Source organism: Podarcis cretensis (assembly GCF_951804945.1).
Source record: "Podarcis cretensis genome assembly, chromosome: 17".
NCBI classification, from domain to species: domain Eukaryota; kingdom Metazoa; phylum Chordata; class Lepidosauria; order Squamata; family Lacertidae; genus Podarcis; species Podarcis cretensis.
The window spans coordinates 28166036-28185642 of record NC_137187.1 but is presented as its reverse complement, the minus strand read 5'-3'; the positions used below and the strand labels follow the sequence as shown (position 1 = coordinate 28185642).

The window sequence follows — 19607 nt, the reverse complement described above, 5'->3', positions numbered from 1 at the left end:
TCCAAAATAATTTCCTTTTTCTGCATCACTGCCATCTTTTTTCATGCTTTTCTCCCTGGGGAAACTTCACTTTCTCATCTGGCCATTAATTTATATTTTTATAGGTGAATTGTAAGAAGAAAGTTTTGAGCAATTGGACTTTTTACAAAATTACAGGAGGGTCCGGTGAAAGAAAGACATATTCCTGAGTATGTGTGCTTGAGCGTGGAGCGAGGCAAATGTTATTCTCTGAGGGAAGACAACTAGAGTTTGCCGAAACTACTTTCCCACATTTAGAGAGGAAGGGGTTGTATACAGGGAACACATCACAGTTCTCTTCTTCCAAGTCTAACTCAGAAACAGCACCACCCAGGAATGATGGATGTTAAGGCAATTGCTGCGATTAAAAAGATCTAAAGTGATGCTAATAACTGACAGAATTTACCAAATTTTCTTCCTCTGAGCAGTTACACTGGCAGAGTAAGATAGCAAGATTTCAAGTCACTAAATGGATTTCTGGCTTGCTTATTTAGACCATATCTGATTTCTGTATTCAGAGGGGGAAAAGGAAATATCTGAAGTTCATTTAATCCAAAACTAAGGAAGCTTGAAATTTCTGGTAAAAAAACACAAAATGGTTCTACAATACAAATATCAAGCAAAGATTAAAAATGCATTTGGATCTCTTTATGTGGTATATGATTTTTTAAAACTTACTTCATCTAGTGGTTCCACATCAGTTTTCCTCATTTTAATAAGAACATCATATGCCTGCTGCAGGGCTCTGACTTTGGGGTGGGAAACCCTAACATAAGCTGGGAGACAAATGAACCATAAGCTGTAGCAATGGCTGAAGAGACACTTGGCCCACTGGGAAGCATTTGTGTAGTATTTCTTGGCAAGCTTATGAGCTGCTTTTATCTCCTACAGAAAAGTAAAGCAAAACAAAAGGGGGGTAAAATCACAGTTAACAGTTGGAACGTCACATCTCACAATCCTTTAACAACATGCAGTGTGAAAGACAGAAAGCAGTTCTGAAAGTATGGCTTTTCCCAGGGTTTTAGCTCTGCTTCAAATATTCAGAGCTGAATATCCAGCTATTCTCAGAGTTACATATTTATTTCATTTCACAAGACTTATATATACTGGGAGCCAGTGTGGTGTAGTGGTTAAGAGCGGTAGTCACGTAATCTGGGGAACCGGGTTCGCATCTTCGCTCCTCCGCATGCAGCTGCTGGGTGACCTTGGGCCAGTCACACTTCTCTGAAGTCTCTCAGCCCCACTCACCTCACAGAGTGTTTGTTGTGGGGGAGGAAGGGAAAGGAGAATGTTAGCCGCTTTGAGACTCCTTTGGGTAGTTATAAAGCGGGATATCAAATCCAAACTCCCCCTCCTCTTCTTCTTATATATCACTTATTTTTTAAAAAAACACCTCTCAGTTGTTTACATAAAATATATGCTTCCTCTTATATAATCTACTACATTGCTTTTAATTAAAAATCCTGACCTGCTTTGTCCTCTTTGCCATAAGTGCTGGACTATTGGAAATGTTTCCTCCAGTTGAGTGCCTGCTGAAGGAAAGCTTGAGCTCTTGTGGTCTGTCAAAAAGCTTCAAGTCTAGCCTGGGGAAGGTTTTATAGCTGAAAGAGACAAGTTCAAAAGGTATGAGCAAGCCTGTTTGTTTGTTGAAGCACAATATACTTAGCATAAGACACCACTTCAACAACTTCCAACCAAGAATTGCACATGGTGTTATATACTCAAGGGCCGCAAGATGAGGTTGAGATTAAACAATTTTTGGAAAAAAATGGACTAACAAAATTGTCACAAGAAAATAGATCAATCCTGAATTGTAAAATAACACAAGAGATTGAACAAGCCATTCAGAACATGCAATTGGGCAAATCCCCAGGGCCAGATGGGCTGACCTCCAAGTACTACAAGACATTAAAAGACTATCTGATACAACCACTGATGGAGGTCAGCAATGAAATTATGGAGGGGAAGAAGGCGCCGGAATCGTGGAAAGAAGCTTTTATCACATTGATACCAAAATCGGAAGCTGAAAAGACACAACTTAAGAACTATCGTCCCATCTCCCTTTTAAATGTGGATTACAAAATATTTGCAGACGTTTTGGCAAGTAGACTCAAAAAAGTATTAAATGAAGTAATTCATAAAGACCAGGCAGGCTTTCTCCCAGGTAGACACTTGTTTGCTAACACAAGGAATATCATTGACATTTTGGAACTTTTGCAAACAGACATAAATACAAAAGCAGTGTTAATTTTTATAGATGCGGAGAAGGCCTTTGATAATATCTCTTGGAAATTTATGAAGGGAAATTTAAAAGAAATGGGAGTGGGACGGGGTTTTGAGAATGGGATTGATGCAATATATTCAGAACAAAAAGCTAAATTGATAGTTAACAATGTGGTTACAGAAGAGTTTAAAATTGAAAAAGGAACACGACAAGGCTGCCCCATTTCCCCTCTGCTATTTATTTCGGTTCTGGAGGTGCTCTTGAACATGATCAGAGGGGACCGGTTGGTGGAAGGAATCCAGGTCGGAGCGAAACAATACAAACTTAAAGCTTTTGCAGATGACCTAGTTTTGACCCTGCAAGAGCCAGAATCTAGTACGAAAAGAGTGTTAAAATTGATTCAAGACTTTGGTCGGGTGGCGGGATTCAAATTAAACAAACAGAAAACTAAGGTGCTGGGAAAAAATTTGACAGATACAGAGTCAGAACGGTTTCAGAGAGAGACAGAACTAACTGTGGTTAAAAAAGTAAAGTACCTAGGGGTAAACATAACAGCAAAAAATCTGAGTCTTTTTAAGGATAACTATGAAAAATGTTGGTCTGAAATTAAAAGAGACTTAGACAGTTGGACAAAATTGAAACTTTCTTTGTTAGGCCGAATTGCTGCTATTAAGATGAATGTATTGCCAAAAATGTTGTTTTTGTTTCAAACACTACAGATTGTGGACAAGACGGAGTGCTTCCGGAAGTGGCAGAGAGACATCTCTAAGTTTGTCTGGCAGGGCAAAAAGCCCAGAATTAAGTTTAAGATATTAACTGATGCGAAAGAAAGAGGGGGCTTTGCCCTGCCAGACCTAAAGTTGTACTATGAGGCCGCAGCTTTCTGCTGGCTAAAAGACTGGCTACTTCTCGAGGACACTGACGTTCTGGATCTGGAAGGTTTTAACAATGCTTTTGGTTGGCATGCATACTTATGGTATGACAAGGTTAAGATCAATAAGGCCTTTAAGAATCATATTGTCAGAAAAGCAGTGTTTAATGTCTGGACAAAATATAAAGACTTATTGGAAAATAAAACTCCAAGGTGGCTTTCACCGCTGGAAGCTAAGGCCCGAAAAAGACCCAATATGGAGGCCAAATGGCCAAAATATTGGGAAATACTAGAAAAAGATGGAGACAATTGGAAATTGCAGAGTTTGGAGAAAATGAAGGATAAAGTGCGAGACTGGCTACACTACGCTCAGATTAAAGAAGTTTTTAAAAATGACAAAAAGCTAGGGTTCCAGGTGGAGAAATCGAAGTTGGAAACAGAACTGTTAGAGCCTAAGACTAAGGTACTTTCAAGAATGTATAACTTGCTGTTAAAATGGAATACACAAGATGAAATGGTTAAATCGGCTATGATAAAGTGGGCACAGGATATTGGGTACAACATTATGTTTGAGGACTGGGAAAGGTTGTGGACCACTGGGCTGAACTTCACTGCATGTAATGCTCTGAAGGAAAATGTAATGAAAATGATATATAGATGGTACATGACCCCAGTTAAACTTGCCAAAATATACCATTTGTCTGATAATAAATGTTGGAAATGTAAAGAAAATGAAGGAACATTCTTTCACCTCTGGTGGACTTGCCCTAGAGTGAAGGCTTTCTGGGAAATGATATATAATGAGCTGAAAAAGGTATTTAAGTATACCTTCACTAAGAAACCAGAGGCCTTCCTTTTGGGTATTGTCGGCCAGAAGGTGTTAAGGAAGGACCGAACATTTTTTATGTATGCAACAACAGCAGCAAGGATACTTATCGCTAAGCACTGGAAAACCCAAGATCTACCCACACTGGAAGAGTGGCAGATGCAGCTGATAGACTATATGGAACTAGCCGAGATGACCGGCAGAATCCGAGCCCTGGGAGAAGAGAAGGTTGAAGAAGACTGGAAGAAATTTAAGATTTATTTTAAAAAGCATTGTAATTTGGTTGAATGTTAAGAAGGATGCTAGATCATAAATAATTGAGCACCACTAAACTAGATGGAAATAGGATGACAAGTGAGATTGAGGAAAAAATATAAACCTTTGGGAGGATTATTAGATTATATTTTAAATGAATGGGATATAAGAATGTAAACAAGATGATAAATTGCGGGTAAGAATTGACAATGATGCAAGTGGGAGCGGGAGACGTGAGGGAGTCCAATGAAGCTAAGAAAATATGTTATGATATATGTTTCATTGTTTTTTATTTCTGCATTTATGTTTAAAAATTTTAATAAATATATATATATATAAAAAAAAGAATTGCACATGGTGGATTTTAGCCGTACAGTAGTACCTTGGGTTATGAACTTAATTCGTTCTGGAGATCCGTTCTTAACCCAAAACCGTTCTTAACCTGAAGCACCACTTTAGCTCTCCTTCCTGACCAAATGCAAGAACCTGGACATTATACCTAAGGGTCTTAGAATTAAGAACCCTCTACAATCCATCTTAGTGATGTATGGAAGTGAGAGCTGGACCATAAAGAAGGCTGATCGTCTAGTAATTATTATCACTAGACAATTTTTTAGCTTATATTTGGAATGCTAGGCTATGCAATACTGTAATACCGAGATACCTTTCTTTCACAAGACATTGGGAATATCCATGCTGTAGCACACTGTTAATGAAACTGGGTAGAAAAAAAGCAAGAAACGCCAACGACCATCGATGCAACATTATCAGAATTCAGAACAGACCAAGACCAAGGTAGCAATGTAATTTTAAAAGCAGGAAGGCTAATATAAAAGGTTGAAGTATGATGGAAAAATCTTTATAAATAAGATGAAGACAAAAATGTATCCTTACCTGTATTTAGGTAGCCTATCCTGTCCGTCATCAGGGGGAGGCTCAGGTGGCATGATAAACACCGTGTGTTCACTCTTCTGCGACTCATCCAGTTCAATCAATCGGGTATCCTCTGTGGAATCCGTATCAACCTGCAAATACATCGAATTGAAATTGCACGTGATGTTAAATGCCTTGCCTTGCATCTCTAAGTACAGGAAGCAGCACCATGAAAAAATGTATGGACAAATGCCAAGTCTATTCATTTGTTGATTTATTATTTTTACTTATTGCCTGGCCCTCACCAAATGGCCCCAGGGCAAGTTACAAAAATGTCCAATGAAAAAAATCAATGCATGGCCAGTTTACAAGACGTGCATTTTGCAGCTACCATACACTCTGTACTAGCCTATCAAAAATTCTAAGGCATATAAATTAAACAACCACGATTCCCACGATATTGTCCAGACATGCAAAATACCAGGACACTCTTAAAATGTCCCTACAGGAAGTAAATAAATACCTTTTCTCCTTTTTCTGATCCTTTCTCTGGAAAAAGCTAGAAAAGGTCATAGAAATAAAATTAGAAAAGCATATAGCATATATTAAAAACTCCAAAACTGCCTAAGAAAAGCTGCTATTAGATATTAAACACAGAAAGTTCCCAAAGGAGAAGTAGGTATACTTTCCAGTGTACGGGAGATTCATATACCCATGGCATCTTCTAGCCTGGACTAGCAAGCTGAGTGAGAGACAAATCACAGAGGCCCATGGATAACTCCCTCTGCCATTATAAAAGAGAGTTTGAGCTAGAGATGTGCCATTCAAAACAAGCTCCAAGAGCTCTATATCCACATGACTACAATTGTTGCCAAGTCCATTCAACTACATGGGCTTCTCCATTAAGGCTGATATATGTAGATAAAGGTTAAAGGTAAAGGTACCCCTGTCTGTACAGGCCAGTCGTGTCCGACTCTGGGGTTGTGCGCCCATCTCACTTAAGAGGCCGGGGGCCAGCGCTGTCCGGAGACACTTCCGGGTCACATGGCCAGCGTGACGAAGCTGCTCTGGCAATCCTGCACCAGCACAGCACACGGAAACGCCGTTTACCTTCCCACTATAAAGCGGTACCTATTTATCTACTTGCACTTAGGGGTGCTTTCGAACTGCTAGGTGGGCAGGAGCTGGGACCGAAAGACGGGAGCTCACCCCACCGCAGGGTTTAGAACCGCCGACCATGCGATCGGCAAGCCCTAGGCGCTGAGGTTTTACCCACAGCGCCACCCACGTCCCTGTGATATATGTAGATACTGCGCTGCTATTTAGCCACACACATTCCCTGTATAAAACTACAATAAGCAACTCAACTCAAGCTGTTTCAGGAGGTGAAATTTCATCCCTGACACATCAAAGAAGGAGAGACTCAGGAGCATGGGTAGGCAAACTAAGGCCCGGGCGCCGGATCCAGCCCAATCGCCTTCTAAATCTGGCCTGCGGACGGTCCGGGAATCAGCGTGATTTTACATGAGTAGAATGTGTCCTTTGATTTAAAATGCATCTCTGGGTTATTTGTGGGGCATAGGAATTTGTTCATTATTATTTTTTCAAAATATAGTCTGGCTAATAATAATAATAATAATTTATTTATACCCCACCCATCTGGCTGGGCTTCCCCAGCCACTCTGGGCAACTTCCAACAAAATAGTAAAATACCGTAATACATCAAACATTAAAAGCTTCCCTAAACAGGGCTGACTTCAGATGTATTCTAAAAGTCTGGTAGTTGTTGTTCTCTTTGACATCTGGTGGGAGGGTGTTCCACAGGGCAGGTGCCACTACCGAGAAGGCCTGGGACCCTGTAACCCCACAAGGTCTGAGGGACAGTGGACCGCCCCCCTGCTGAAAAAGTTTGCTGACACCTGCTCAGGAGCATTTAGCAAAGAGAATCAAAAGCCTAACGCTATCACATTTCGTTAGACAAAAAAAGAGAAAGAAGTTTTTACCTTTTCTACGCAGTCGTCAAAGAATGCCAGTCCAGTATCTTTGTCACTCACAAAACTGCATTCTACAATGAAGCTGCTAAATATCTGCGTCTTTGTTAAAACGGTGTAGAATTTTGTGTAGGCACGGTCCCTACTTTTTAAAAACCCTAGTTAAGAAACAAGACAATTTGCTAGAGATAAAAGGTTCACAATTAACTTTATTTGCATATTGAGCTTCTTATTTTAGCAACTTGCCATTTCCCCATTAATATTATAAGTGTTTTACGCTCATATTTCTTTATATCATTATATGCCACCCAGTTAATAATGTCCTCTGGGTGGTTAATGGTCAAAAGTTAAAAACTATAAAAAAGCAACCCACAAGAACCCCAGAAGTTAAACAAAGCAAGACAGACTACAGCATAGAAAACAAAACACACATGAACAAAAAGAGTTAAGCACGCTTGGGGATCTTAACATTCCTAGGAAAATAAGAGAGTCTTCATGAGATGCGCTAAACGTAGGCACGAAGCCTGTGTTGTAAGAATTCTAAGGTCCCAATATAAAATACCATATTTTTTGCTCTATAAGACTCACTTTTTCCCTCCTAAAAAGTAAGGGGAAATGTGTGTGCGTCTTATGGAGCGAATGCAGGCTGCACAGCTATCACAGAAGCCAGAACAGCAAGAGGGATTGCTGCTTTCACTGCGCAGCGATCCCTCTTGCTGTTCTGGCTTCTGAGATTCAGAACTTTTTTTTTCTTGTTTTCCTCCTCTAAAAACCAGGTGTGTCTTGTGGTCTGGTGCGTCTGGTGCGTCTTATAGAGCGAAAAATACGGTAAACATTCATAAATGTACAATGCAAACATACATAAGTATATGAACCACGTGTCTGAAATAGTACAGGAGAGCAATCCTGAAGCCATTTTGAGTCTTCCAAATTGACCTCAATATATTTCTCTGCAAGGAGGGAGGAAAATGGGGAAAGCCTTCCCTTTGTCTCTCTGCTTACAAATCCTGTCTTCTTGGTGGGGGGGGGAGGGGAAAACACAACCAAAACCAAAAGGAGAAAGATGAATTGCCTAGTAATCTTATCCAAATTTAACCTGCCCATTTCCTTTGAGAAGCTTCTACGACAACAGCATTTTTGTGCTGTCAGTTTTCTGTTGCCACAATGAAAATTAGTATTTTGTAAAAAATTGCAATTTTGACAAAATAATCTGAGGACAATAAGCTCTGGGAAGTGGGGAGGGGGCAAGGTGGGAACTCTTAAAATTCAAACCTTGAGTGCCCATGTAACCCTATATGATATTTATATATTCTAGGCTTGGTGCATTTGAGAAACCAAGAAACATAAATAGGTTTTCCCATTAATTTCAACAGGGCTTGTGCAAGAAAATTCCAGAACACTCTGGTGCTGTGAAGACTTTAAACTCTACTGCTCTCCAACTCTGAAGTCCAATAACATGCACAGTGCAACCCTGTGGATATACTGGCAGTAAGAGTACAATATGGGCATGTCTTTAAGTTAACATCTTACATTAAAAACCTGACAGTACCAAACTATCGAAGGCTTTTCACCAAAGCCAGACTAAACGTCTTTCCTTCTGCAGTGTTGGATGGCAGGTTGAGAGGAGTTCCCTACCAGGACAGACTTTGCTCGTGTGCTCAAGACATCAATTCTATAAAACATATTTTGTTGCACTGTGCAAAATATGAGCAAGCCAGGGCTGAACTGATACTACCCTTGCTGGTACCTTTCCCGGGAAAATCAGAGGCTCACTATGTCAGGTTCCTATTGGAAGACCGAACAAATGCTAGAACATTAGCAGTGGCAAAGTTTTTATCGGTGGTTGCAAGAACAAATGATCCCTATATTCTGAACAAAATGCTTGTTTAACCTGGAGGTAGGCTGTATGAATTGTGCATTGCTTTGTAATGATTCGTTGGGTCTCTGGACCGTAATAAAGATTGATGATGATGATATACAGAGGACGTCTGCGAAACACAAGCTGAGAATGGCCCTGTTACTACTGCTAGCATTTCATTTCAACCAGTGCCCACGTTCTTCTCAAAACTCACCTTGATTGTCAAACAAGGAATCTGTAGCAGTAGCTTTATTTGAAGGTGCCTGGGTGATAGGTTTAAGAAACGTCCTGTACCCTTTTAAAATTGATGCCATGAAGCGTAGAAAGGCTTCCTGAATCTCCGTTTCGAATTGCGTGTTCTTTTTGTGCCACGAGAAGTCTGCCTCTATAGGGGTCATCTCAACCGCAGAGCCTTCTTGTGTCTTTCTGTGAACTGGGGTAGAGGTTGGAAGGAGGCAAGCTGAATTAAAGGGGTTTTTTCCAGCTCCACAGGTGTGGTTTATTTAAATATTAAAAAGGCTAACCATCAAGGAATGCTTAGACAGAGGGGAATTAAGAGTGAGTGCAATTTACAGCGTTTGGAACCTAAAACCTCTATGGGCTTTGACTTTCAACTCTACCATTCGCTGTAACATCTTAGCTTCAAGCTATTATGTCATACCCTTTTATCAGCAGATCTGTGAAAGCTGAAATAAAAGTGTATGCTAAGTCAGTGAGGTTACTGAAACTAGCATTATGCTTGGCACTATGCATTAAAAATATAGCCTTCAGTAAACAGCAAAATGTGTTTGTCTTTCCTAAACACACAGAAAAAGGAAATCTCCTTTGCAATCACCACCCTGGCACTTTCTACCCGTCACGGGAAAATGTGATGTGTGCCAAGAAGAGTTTTAGCTGTAATGCACCATGGCTTTTTTCCATGTGTGTGGAAGCAAGCAGTTTTACTGCAGATAGAAACAACAGCTCTTGATAAGAACCAAGAAGAGGATCAAAAGAGGAAGATAAGAAGTTCCCTTACTGATTCTGCAGGGTAAGTACACAGGTAGTAGTAATTTAGGTAAAGGGTAAAGGGACCACTGACCATTAGGTCCAGTCGTGACCGACTCTGGGGTTGCGCTGCTCATCTCGCTTTATTGGCCGAGGGAGCCAGCGTACAGCTTCCGGGTCATGTGGCCAGCATGACTAAGCCACTTCTGGCGAACCAGAGCAGCGCACGGAAACGCCGTTTACCTTCCCGCCAGAGCAGTACCTATTTATCTACTTACATCTTGACGTGCTTTCGAACTGCTAGGTTGGCAGGAGCAGGGAACGAGCAACGGGAGCTCACCCTGTCGCGGGGATTCAAACCGCCAACCTTCTGATTGGCAAGTCCTAGGCTCTGTGGTTTAACCCACAGCGCCACCCGCGTCCCAGTAGTAATTAAACCCCTTCTATAATTTAACCTCTTCTATATTACCAGCAGAGTTTACACTTCACATCAAAGTATAGTTTTAAAAAATAATATCATTACCAGCATGTTTTTGCATGCTACTCATATAATCCTGCTTTGTTCCTGCTGTTGGCACCAGAGAGAAAACAAACCAGCTTGGTTTCACTTCCATGCAAACCAGAGCCCATGGTTTGTTTCCTCCTAGGAATAAACATCAAATTCCAAATAAACCACAAGTCCTGGCTCACAAATAAAGGGAAGCTAGTCTCTGGTAGGGCTGGGCGATAAACAGTAGAACCTCGGTTTTCGAATGTAATCCGTTCCAGAAGACCGTTCCAAGTTCTGAAACGTATGAAACCCGAAAACTCAATAGCCGACAGCTAGGCCTCAGGACCTTGCACTCAGCAGAAGTCGCACTGCATGTTCAACTTCCGAGGTTCGAAAACCGAAATGTTCGTCAATGGAGACGTTCAGAAACCGAGGTATCACTGTATTGATATATCATCCAAAATTGGTTTGAAGTTCACATTGTGATAATTGTTTCATCATATTTGAGCTGGAAATATCATGAATCACAATGTGTGTAAGGGCTAGGCGATACCTGGTTTTCAACATTGCGATAACTCACTAGCTCAACCTCACAATATCACCAGCTAAACACTGCAATCTGCCACAATGTATGAAATTAAGGATGGAACTATAGAGAGGCGAACAGGACAATGTTGGGGCAACTGCTACTACTCAGGGGTCTAAAACAGATAAATGATTGAGCAGGTGGTTGCTGAATAGCTCCAGGCACGCCTGGAGGATGCGGACCATTTGGATCCCTTCCAGTTGGGATTCAGGCCTCATCATGGGACTGAAACTGCCTTGGTCGCGCTGGTTGATGATCTCCGGTGGGCTAGGGACAAAGGTGAGAGCTGTTTCCTAGTTCTGTTGGATCTCTCAGCAGCTTTTGATACCATCGACCATAACATCCTTCTGGACTGTCTAGAGGAGCTGGGGGCACTGTTATACAGTGGTTCCACTCCTTCCTCCTGGGCCATGTCCAGAAAATGGTGGTGGGGGATGAGTGTTCAGACCCCTGGGCCCTCTTGGGTACCCCATAAGGGGAAAGGAGCAAGTTTTTTTCCTTATAACACCACCATCTTCTTTTGCTTAAATCAACTTTATTCTCCTTCTACACCATGGTTTACCTAATGCCAGTTGTGGATGCAATTTCTTTAAGGTGCTGAGCAGGCTTTTACATGGCTTCTTAGGAAGTTGCTTCCAGTTCATGCTCTTCTTATCATCTGATCTACACGATTGAGAAAACACAGACATACACACACAAATCAAAGCGGATACATGTTTCAAGGTGGAAAATGTATTGCTTTATTCTAGCATTTCTTAACGCCCAAGAATAAAGGAAATTATAACACTCCCACACTCCAGAGCACCTTTTGTTTTTTCAAAATGAAACATCTGGTAGCAGCTATTGGGTTTTGTGAAAAAGCGATAGAGCTCTCTTAACTGAATTTGGATCTAATCCCAGAACGCACGAATTTTATTTAAGTTTGATTTAGGCAGTATTCCAACATGGAGTTCCCTATCTTATTTCAGTGTCTGCATTTTTAAAAACGGTTTTCCACATTTTAACTGATTTCCCCCTCCAGTCGGGAAAGGAGGGAATCACTCAGGTACAATTAAATTTGGCAGGCATACAATTTTGTACCTTCATTGGACTTTTAATTTTAATGAGTCTTGAACGTGCATGGCAACAGATTTAAGTGTTTTCATTTTTCAGATATGCCTTTAAACCATTATAACTGCAAGAACTGAAAATATTCAAAACCATGATGAATCACTATGCTGTTATTTCTCTGAGATGAAGGCCAGTGTCAGAAAGAAGCAAGCATGTTTTTTTTGCAGAGTGGGAACAGACTGTCAATCAAAAATAAATAATTTGATCCAGGATCCAGGAGTGGGGAACTTTTGGTCCTCCAGATGTTGCTGGACCACAACTCCCAACATCTGAAACCACTGGCCATTCTGGTAGGACTGATGGGAGTTGGAGTCTATTTGCATCTGGAAGGGAGGGGAAATAACTGCTGGAATCTGTTGTGTCCATCAGCATGCCATCATTTCACACAAAACCTACGCTATGCGTGCAAATGTGGGAACCGCTCCTTTATAAGCAAGATCAAGGGCAGGATCTAAATAATTAGTGTTTGTGAAACACGCACAGCTGCAGTATAGAGCTTCACAGTTTCTCTGCTGCTTAAAATGAGGCCTGTGTCTTCTGCAAGGGAAGCTACATCAAAAATGCAGAAATATAATTCTGGCTGTGTGCAGCTCATTAACATATGCACATGATCCTTTTTGGGATCGTGACCAATACTGGGATTGGGCATCAGCAAGTACCTGACTGGCAAAAATAAACTCAGCTTTTTATATTCCTCCTGGTGCTTGAGAGGAAGGTTTTGGAACATTTAGGAGAAATAAAACTGCAAACAAAAGAAAACCACAGTGCGTGACATTTAAAAAAGGGGGGGAAACCGGGATACGGGATTTGTGGATTAATACTTAATGTCATGTGTTACCATTGCTAAGGCCAACAGTTAAATGTAGAGGTATATTCAGATATAGAGGCTAGATTATTCACAGCTGGATTCAGTTCTTAAAATGGGTGAGATGGAGAGAAAGCCCTACAAGAATGATATCAGGGCTTTTAGAAGAATACTTGCTTCTCCCTGACACAGATATGCATTTAGGGGAACCCTGCAATTAAACAGCAGGCAGTCTTTAGCAGCAACAAAAACTAATATGAGGGAAAAAATGACCTCTCGACCCGCCCAATATCTGCACACGAACAGCTTCTCATTGTCACTTCTGTTAATAGACTCTGAAAGCAACTGAAGTCAGACAATGAAGAGGACCGTCTGATGAATGAAAGCTATTCAACGTTTTTCTGGCACTCAGTAATGCCTCCATCACTATGGTATAGTTGGTAGCATCAGAGTCACACACAAGACCTGCTTATCTGTGACAAGTGTCTTATCTGTGACAGCGCTTTGCTTTTCTGAGAAGTGCTATTCTTCCTTTTCCTCAACGCAAGGTCATCTTGGCAACTGTTCCTGGGTAATTTTGCGGTGACCAATGTAAGATCTGTATGCTTCTTTACATAATACTTTGTGTTTTAGTTAATGTCACCTAGCTCCAATTAACATTAAGTCATCCATTATCCATTAAGGCATGGATATGTATTTTTCTAGAAAGAGCTAATGTTTCACGGGCAAGTGTCAAACTTAACATTTATTGCAAACTGTGGGGAAAAGGTTTTTCTGTGACCAACGTAACATGTGACACGCAGAGATGGCTAGATCAAAACAGAGATGGAGGATCAAAACTTCAACAGAGAATGGGACAAAAAGGTTGTATTTAAAAGAACACTGTAGACACTTGAACTCTTTGGCAGGTTTTGAATAACCCTTGAAATGTTACAAAGACTTTGGATATTTTGAAGGACTCTTAATTCGGATGAACTATAATATGCAGTTGATTAAGATATTTAAAGGACCCACAGAGGGGAGGAGGGAGGTCATAAGATTTGGAAGAATCTTGTTTTATCCTTAATATTAAAAAAAATATGTGTGATTTTTTTTGTAAAACCAATAAATTAAAAACAACGTGAAAATTCATTGATAGACACCCAAAAATAAAAGCTTTCAAAGCAAGACCCAGGTCCATGAGGGAAGTTGTAATGTTCACAAGAATTTACACCTGGCTATGGCAACACCTTAATGATTTGTTTCTTTCTAACCCAGAATATATACCATTTGTAGGGAAGACAACTGCCATAGGAAGTTCCCCTTTTTAAAAAGAGGATTTCATTCTAATGAATATCATATTGCATCACTTGGCTACTATCTGTTTTATATTCCAGTCTCAAGCCCAAGAATTACTGACCCCAGTGGCCATTTCTACTTCTGCGCTTTATTTTAGTACCGGGGTCAGCAAACTTTTCCGCCGGCAGGCCGGATCGGCCGTGCGCCGGAGCACGCACCCCCGTGTGCATGCGCACACACCTGCTGCTCTTTCACCGCTGGCTTTCGGAGCCATGGCAGGGGAGGAGGCAGCGTCTGTGGCTTCCTATTGGCTGCAAGAGTTTCCTGCAGCCAATAGGAAGCTGTGGCTGCGTCTCAGAAGTCAGTCCCCACACGGAGCAACCGGCGCAGCGCACCAGTTTAGCTCCACGCGGGGACTGACTGAGCGGACGGCAAGGGCCAGGAGCCCGTTTAACAACTCCCTCGGGCCGTATCCGGCCTACGGACTGTAGTTTGCCGACCCCTGTTTTAGTACAATCGCATAAGGACTTTCTTCCCAGTGTTGGTGGTGTTAATTTTAAATTATGTTGCGGCTCATTTGCACTTTGTGTTCAGAACTGCCTTTGACCTTTTGCAGGATTGCACTGTTCCCTGACGCAAGGCAAGAGGCCTTCAGCTTCTGGGGGGGAATTTTGTCTCTCTAGGTCAGGTGTGTGGAAATTCCAGCCCATGAACCAATCTTGGCCCGCTGGACTTCCCCATGAGGCCATTTCTGGGCATGTATACTATACTATATTTTAACAGAACTCCAGATATGAGAGTCGTTCACAGGTTACCCAGTATAAAATTGTGGACTAACAGGTTTATCATTGTGTTTGAGAAGCAGTTTAGGTCTTCTGCTTCTGATGACTTCCTGTCCTGAAAAAAAACAAGGTGTTGTTTTGGGACTACAAGGCAAGCTGTATAAGAAGATCCCTGTTGGATCAGGCCAAGGGCAAGACTGCTCTAGATCATTCTCATCACGTCAACCCATGGTTTGGTGTCAGATCTAAAGCAGCCCATTGATTTGTACTAAAAGTAGCACTAACTGTAATGTGGCTTTATCGTTTTGAACATAGGTCTTGCACCAGATCAAGCGCACAGTCACAGGCAAATACATGCAACTAGAGGCTGCCATTCTTGCTCCCATTACTCTCCAACTCTGCCTCCCCCAACCCCCCAATCCGTTACCAAGCCCCCTCCCTTTACACCTGGCCCAAACACCCATCCCTTCACTTTTCCTTCAGCCCCATCCCAGCCTACCTGCTAAAACCCCCACTCTGTTTCACCAAACACCATCCCCCCAGTTTGCTCAGAACTCCCCCCATCCCCTTGCAACTCACTCCAATCCAAAGACCACCCTGTGGCTGCCCCAATGGTCTCCCTTCCACTACCCCCCAAAAAACTGACCCAGAGAAGAAATTGTGAGGATGCATACACTACCCTCCCAAGTGCTGTTAGAACTACATTAGAGCAAACAGTTACTGTATTTTTCGCTCCATAAGACACACTTTTTTCCTCCTAAAAAGGAAGGGGAAATGTCTGTGCGTCTTATGGAGCGAATGTATGGTCAATCGCTGGCTCCCTTGCCGGCCCCTTGCCCAGGCTTGCATTGTTGAATGTTCTGCAGATGAAAGCTGTTTGTTTCCCCAGCAACATGGGACTGGCTATTTAGATTACCTGTCTGGAAACTGTAGAAGCAGCTCCCTTTCCTTTCCTAAAGAAGCTGCAGAACTGTGAGTTGAACCCCATAAAAACAGGATTTTTTTTCCCTTTGCAAAGTAAGCTCAACAACTTTGAGCTGATCCTCAAAAAAGGGGCTTTTCCCCTTTGCAAAAGAAGCTGCACAACTGTGAGCTGAGCCCCCAAAAAACGGGGCTTTCCCCCTTTCCCCCTCTAAAAACTAGGTGCATCTTATGGTTATGGTCGCTTATGGAGCGAAAAATACGGTATTTGAATGGACTCCACTCCCATTGGCTCTGACCATTGGCTCTGCTGGCTGCGCCTTGGTGGGCTCAAGTTCCCCATTTCTCAGAAGGCCAATAACAGCTTGTGGTACAGGCCATGACATCTGTGCCTTCAAAGCTCCACCGTGTCGTTGCTGGTCAAGCAACAACCGTGTAGCCAGAAGCAGAGGCCAGGACATTTAGACCACGAGATCACAGAATTGTAGAGATGGAAGGGATGGCGGGGGCCTTCTAGACCAACCCCCTGCAATGCAGGAATCTCAGCTAAAGCATCTGTGACATATGGCCACTCAACCTTTGCTTAAAAACTTCCAAGGAAGGAGAGTCCACCACCTTCCGATGCCGCCCACTAACAAATATTTGCCTTTTGGAAGCCAAGACTTGGTTTTCCACTGGTTTCTAATCTTTGACATGCTTTCTACTGTATCCGAGTTTTTTTTCTGTTTTACCGTATTTTTCGCTCTGTAAGACACACTTTCCCCCTCCTAAAAAGTAAGGGGAAATGTGTGTGTGTCTTATGGAGCGAATGCAGGCTGCGCAGCTATCGCTGAAGCCAGAACAGCAAGAGGGATTGCTGCGCAGCAATCTCTCTTGCTGTTCTGGCTTCAGCGATAACCACGCAAAGCCTCTTCAACAACATTTGATTCAGAATATTTTTTCCCCTTGTTTTCCTCCTTTAAAAAGCAGGTGTGTCTTATAGAGCGAAAAATACAGTAAGTCTGGGATCAAGAGCAGTTTGCATGAAGCCACACACAGATGGGCTTCTGAGGCTCCCCTCTAAAACTCATCTTAAAAATGAAAGAGCAGCTCACTCCTTCAGTACCATTCACCAAACTACTCCCAAAACTCAGGAAAGGGCATCTAGAGCTACAGTTGGGGCAGCAGGGAGCAGACGGAAACCAAAAAGCAAACAGAATGGCCTAGTATTCAACTCGAATGACTTTCAGGAATCTAACGGACTTTGGATCTATTTTAAGGCCAATTCACTGGATTGAATGGATAAAATAAATACCGTATTTTTCGCTCTATAACACGCACCAGACCATAACACGCACGTAGTTTTTAGAGGAGGAAAACAAGAAAAAAAATATTCTAAATGAAATAGTGGATATATGATTTTTGTGGTTCATGCTGTGGCCACAGACATGTGATCTGACAGTGAGTTTGGAGTAGCCCAATGCAAAAATCCTGAGGATCCATGTGGATCCATGCTTTGTAACCACGGAGGAGGGAAGGAAGGGGAACCATGGATCCTCTGCTCATGACTGCAGCAGATCCCCCCCGCCACCCGCAGGCATTCGCTCCATAACACGCACAGACATTTCCCCTTACTTTCTAGGAGGAAAAAAGCGAGTGTTATAGTGCAAAAAATACGGTACATTCAAATTCACATTAATGCCTTAAAACACAGAGAGACATACAAACACAAAAAAACAGAGGATATAAACAAAAACTGGGGAAAAAACAACCACTTACATGTACACCATGTTTGTATCTAAGTCAATGCAAACCACATCTTGTGGAGGGTCATACAGATCAAAGTATCGGGAGTCAACTCCAACTATGAATGGGACGGGAGCACTGAGCACCGTTGCCAGAGACAAAGGACAGAGGGGGATGTAGGGACACTGCCACTGAAATGGGAAAATCATCTGAAGGAAAAACGAAAACGAAACCCATGTATTAAAACATAAATGAAAAGTGATGTAGCGTCAAGTCATTCTCGTAACATGGACCATCGCAGCAAGAACTGCAGCAGCAACATTATAGAATAGCAAACTCAAAACTGTATATAAGAGATCCAAATTTGTTGTTTTGATAATTGCCAGCGCTCCTGCAAGTCCAAAAAACAGAAAATTTAGCTTCAAGGCAGGTTTGGGTGTATAGACAAAACAGTTAACAAACATCAAGTATCAACAAATGCACAAAAACAGTTAAGAAGCCATTTTGGCATGTATTTGGCAGAATAATTGTAATGATGATGATGATGATGATGATAAATAATAATAATAATAATAATAATAATAATAATAATATATAATATATCTCAAATAACATCATCATCATATCGCTCAAATAACAGAAGCATTTTCCCCTTTCAAAATCCTGTGGTTTCTTCATGGATAGGAATATCATTTAAGAAGTAATTCACCATTCACTTTGAGTTGAAGAAAGTAAAAATAAGATGGTTTGACCAAGATGCACAATTCACAGGACGAATAAAAGAAGTGTTAGAGCTACAGACATGCAAAGGTAGAGGGAGGGGAAATGAAGAGAAAAATCAGACATGGCTATCTCTTCTTTTTTGCAACACACAGTTTCTTAAAAGTAGAGAATGCATTTTTTAAGCATTAAAATCTTTTAAAGATAAGGGGCCATGTGTCATTAACTTTGGTTAGACTATAAACGGAGAGATACTATGAAAACTGCCTCTGAAATTATTTTTAAACAGTGACTGTCATATGCCTTGAAAGAGGAAGTTATATCTTCCCCTTTCAAAGGCACACTAAGATAAAAAAGAATTTGGAGCCCTAAGATGTCAACTGCATTCTTCATTTCTCTTACCTACGTCGGTGAAACTAACAATCCAGAACTGAAAAAATGATACATAGGTGTTATCCTTCAAGATCACTAGACACCATGCATGTTAAAAAATATGTCATGTTTCATTTATCTTTAATTGCTCTTGAAAACAACATTTCCAAGGGTGTAATCCACCTGGTGTTCCTTCTGCTGTTATTTCAGTTGAGGCACACATCAATAGAAGAGGAAGGGAGGCGATTTTTGCCTATTCCTTTCCCATCTCCCACAGACCCTCCAGACCAGTTGTGGGGGGATAGGCAAAAACTGCCTCCCTTCTGTCACCAGACAGCTCCATTTAATCAAAAGCTGTTGTGTTCATGGAAAGGCACCAGTTGGATACATCTGTGGTATTCTATCAGCCTAAAGACTTGTTTCAAAACCCTTGCCACCAATATTTGAAAAAAATGAACAAACAGCTTGCAAGAATCCGGATGATGGATTCAGGACTACCTGAGCTCTCCCAATTTTGCAATTTTGCAAATATAGAAAAGCACAATCTGCAATTGTTCAGATGCTTAAACGTTCCTTAACAGCAAAAAGCTGTAAAATCACTTAAGACTACTCTAGTATAAAATTCTTCCCCTCTAGGTAACTGAAGCTGAACAATCTACTTCTCCAACTGTGCCTGAGCTGTCACCATCCAAGTAGTAAAAATTACTACTGTCTAGGACTTTGCATATTTCCCCCAGAAGTAGGTTGATCTCTTCAATTGTCATGGGAGGCAAACTAAGCCCCGGGGGCCGGATCTGGCCCAATCGCCTTCTAAATCTGGCCCACGGATGGTCCGGGAATCAGCGTGTTTTTACATGAGTAGAATGTGTGTTTTTATTTAAAATGCATCTCTGGGTTATTTGTGGGGCATAGGAA

At 41.6% G+C, this 19607-nt stretch overlaps 1 protein-coding gene across 1 annotated transcript in view; it reads right to left on the bottom strand.

The window, feature by feature from the left end:
- DENND4C (DENN domain containing 4C) overlaps positions 1-19607 on the bottom strand; it is a 92989-nt gene that overhangs the window by 29035 nt on the left and 44347 nt on the right. Inside the window, exons 10-17 of the mRNA XM_079959098.1 lie at positions 17634-17809; positions 11542-11642; positions 9131-9349; positions 7071-7216; positions 5591-5626; positions 5089-5219; positions 1487-1619; positions 697-903 (exon numbers count right to left, since the gene is read on the bottom strand). Coding sequence (XP_079815224.1) covers positions 697-903; positions 1487-1619; positions 5089-5219; positions 5591-5626; positions 7071-7216; positions 9131-9349; positions 11542-11642; positions 17634-17809 — 1149 coding nt within the window. The remainder of the gene's footprint in view (positions 1-696; positions 904-1486; positions 1620-5088; positions 5220-5590; positions 5627-7070; positions 7217-9130; positions 9350-11541; positions 11643-17633; positions 17810-19607) is intronic.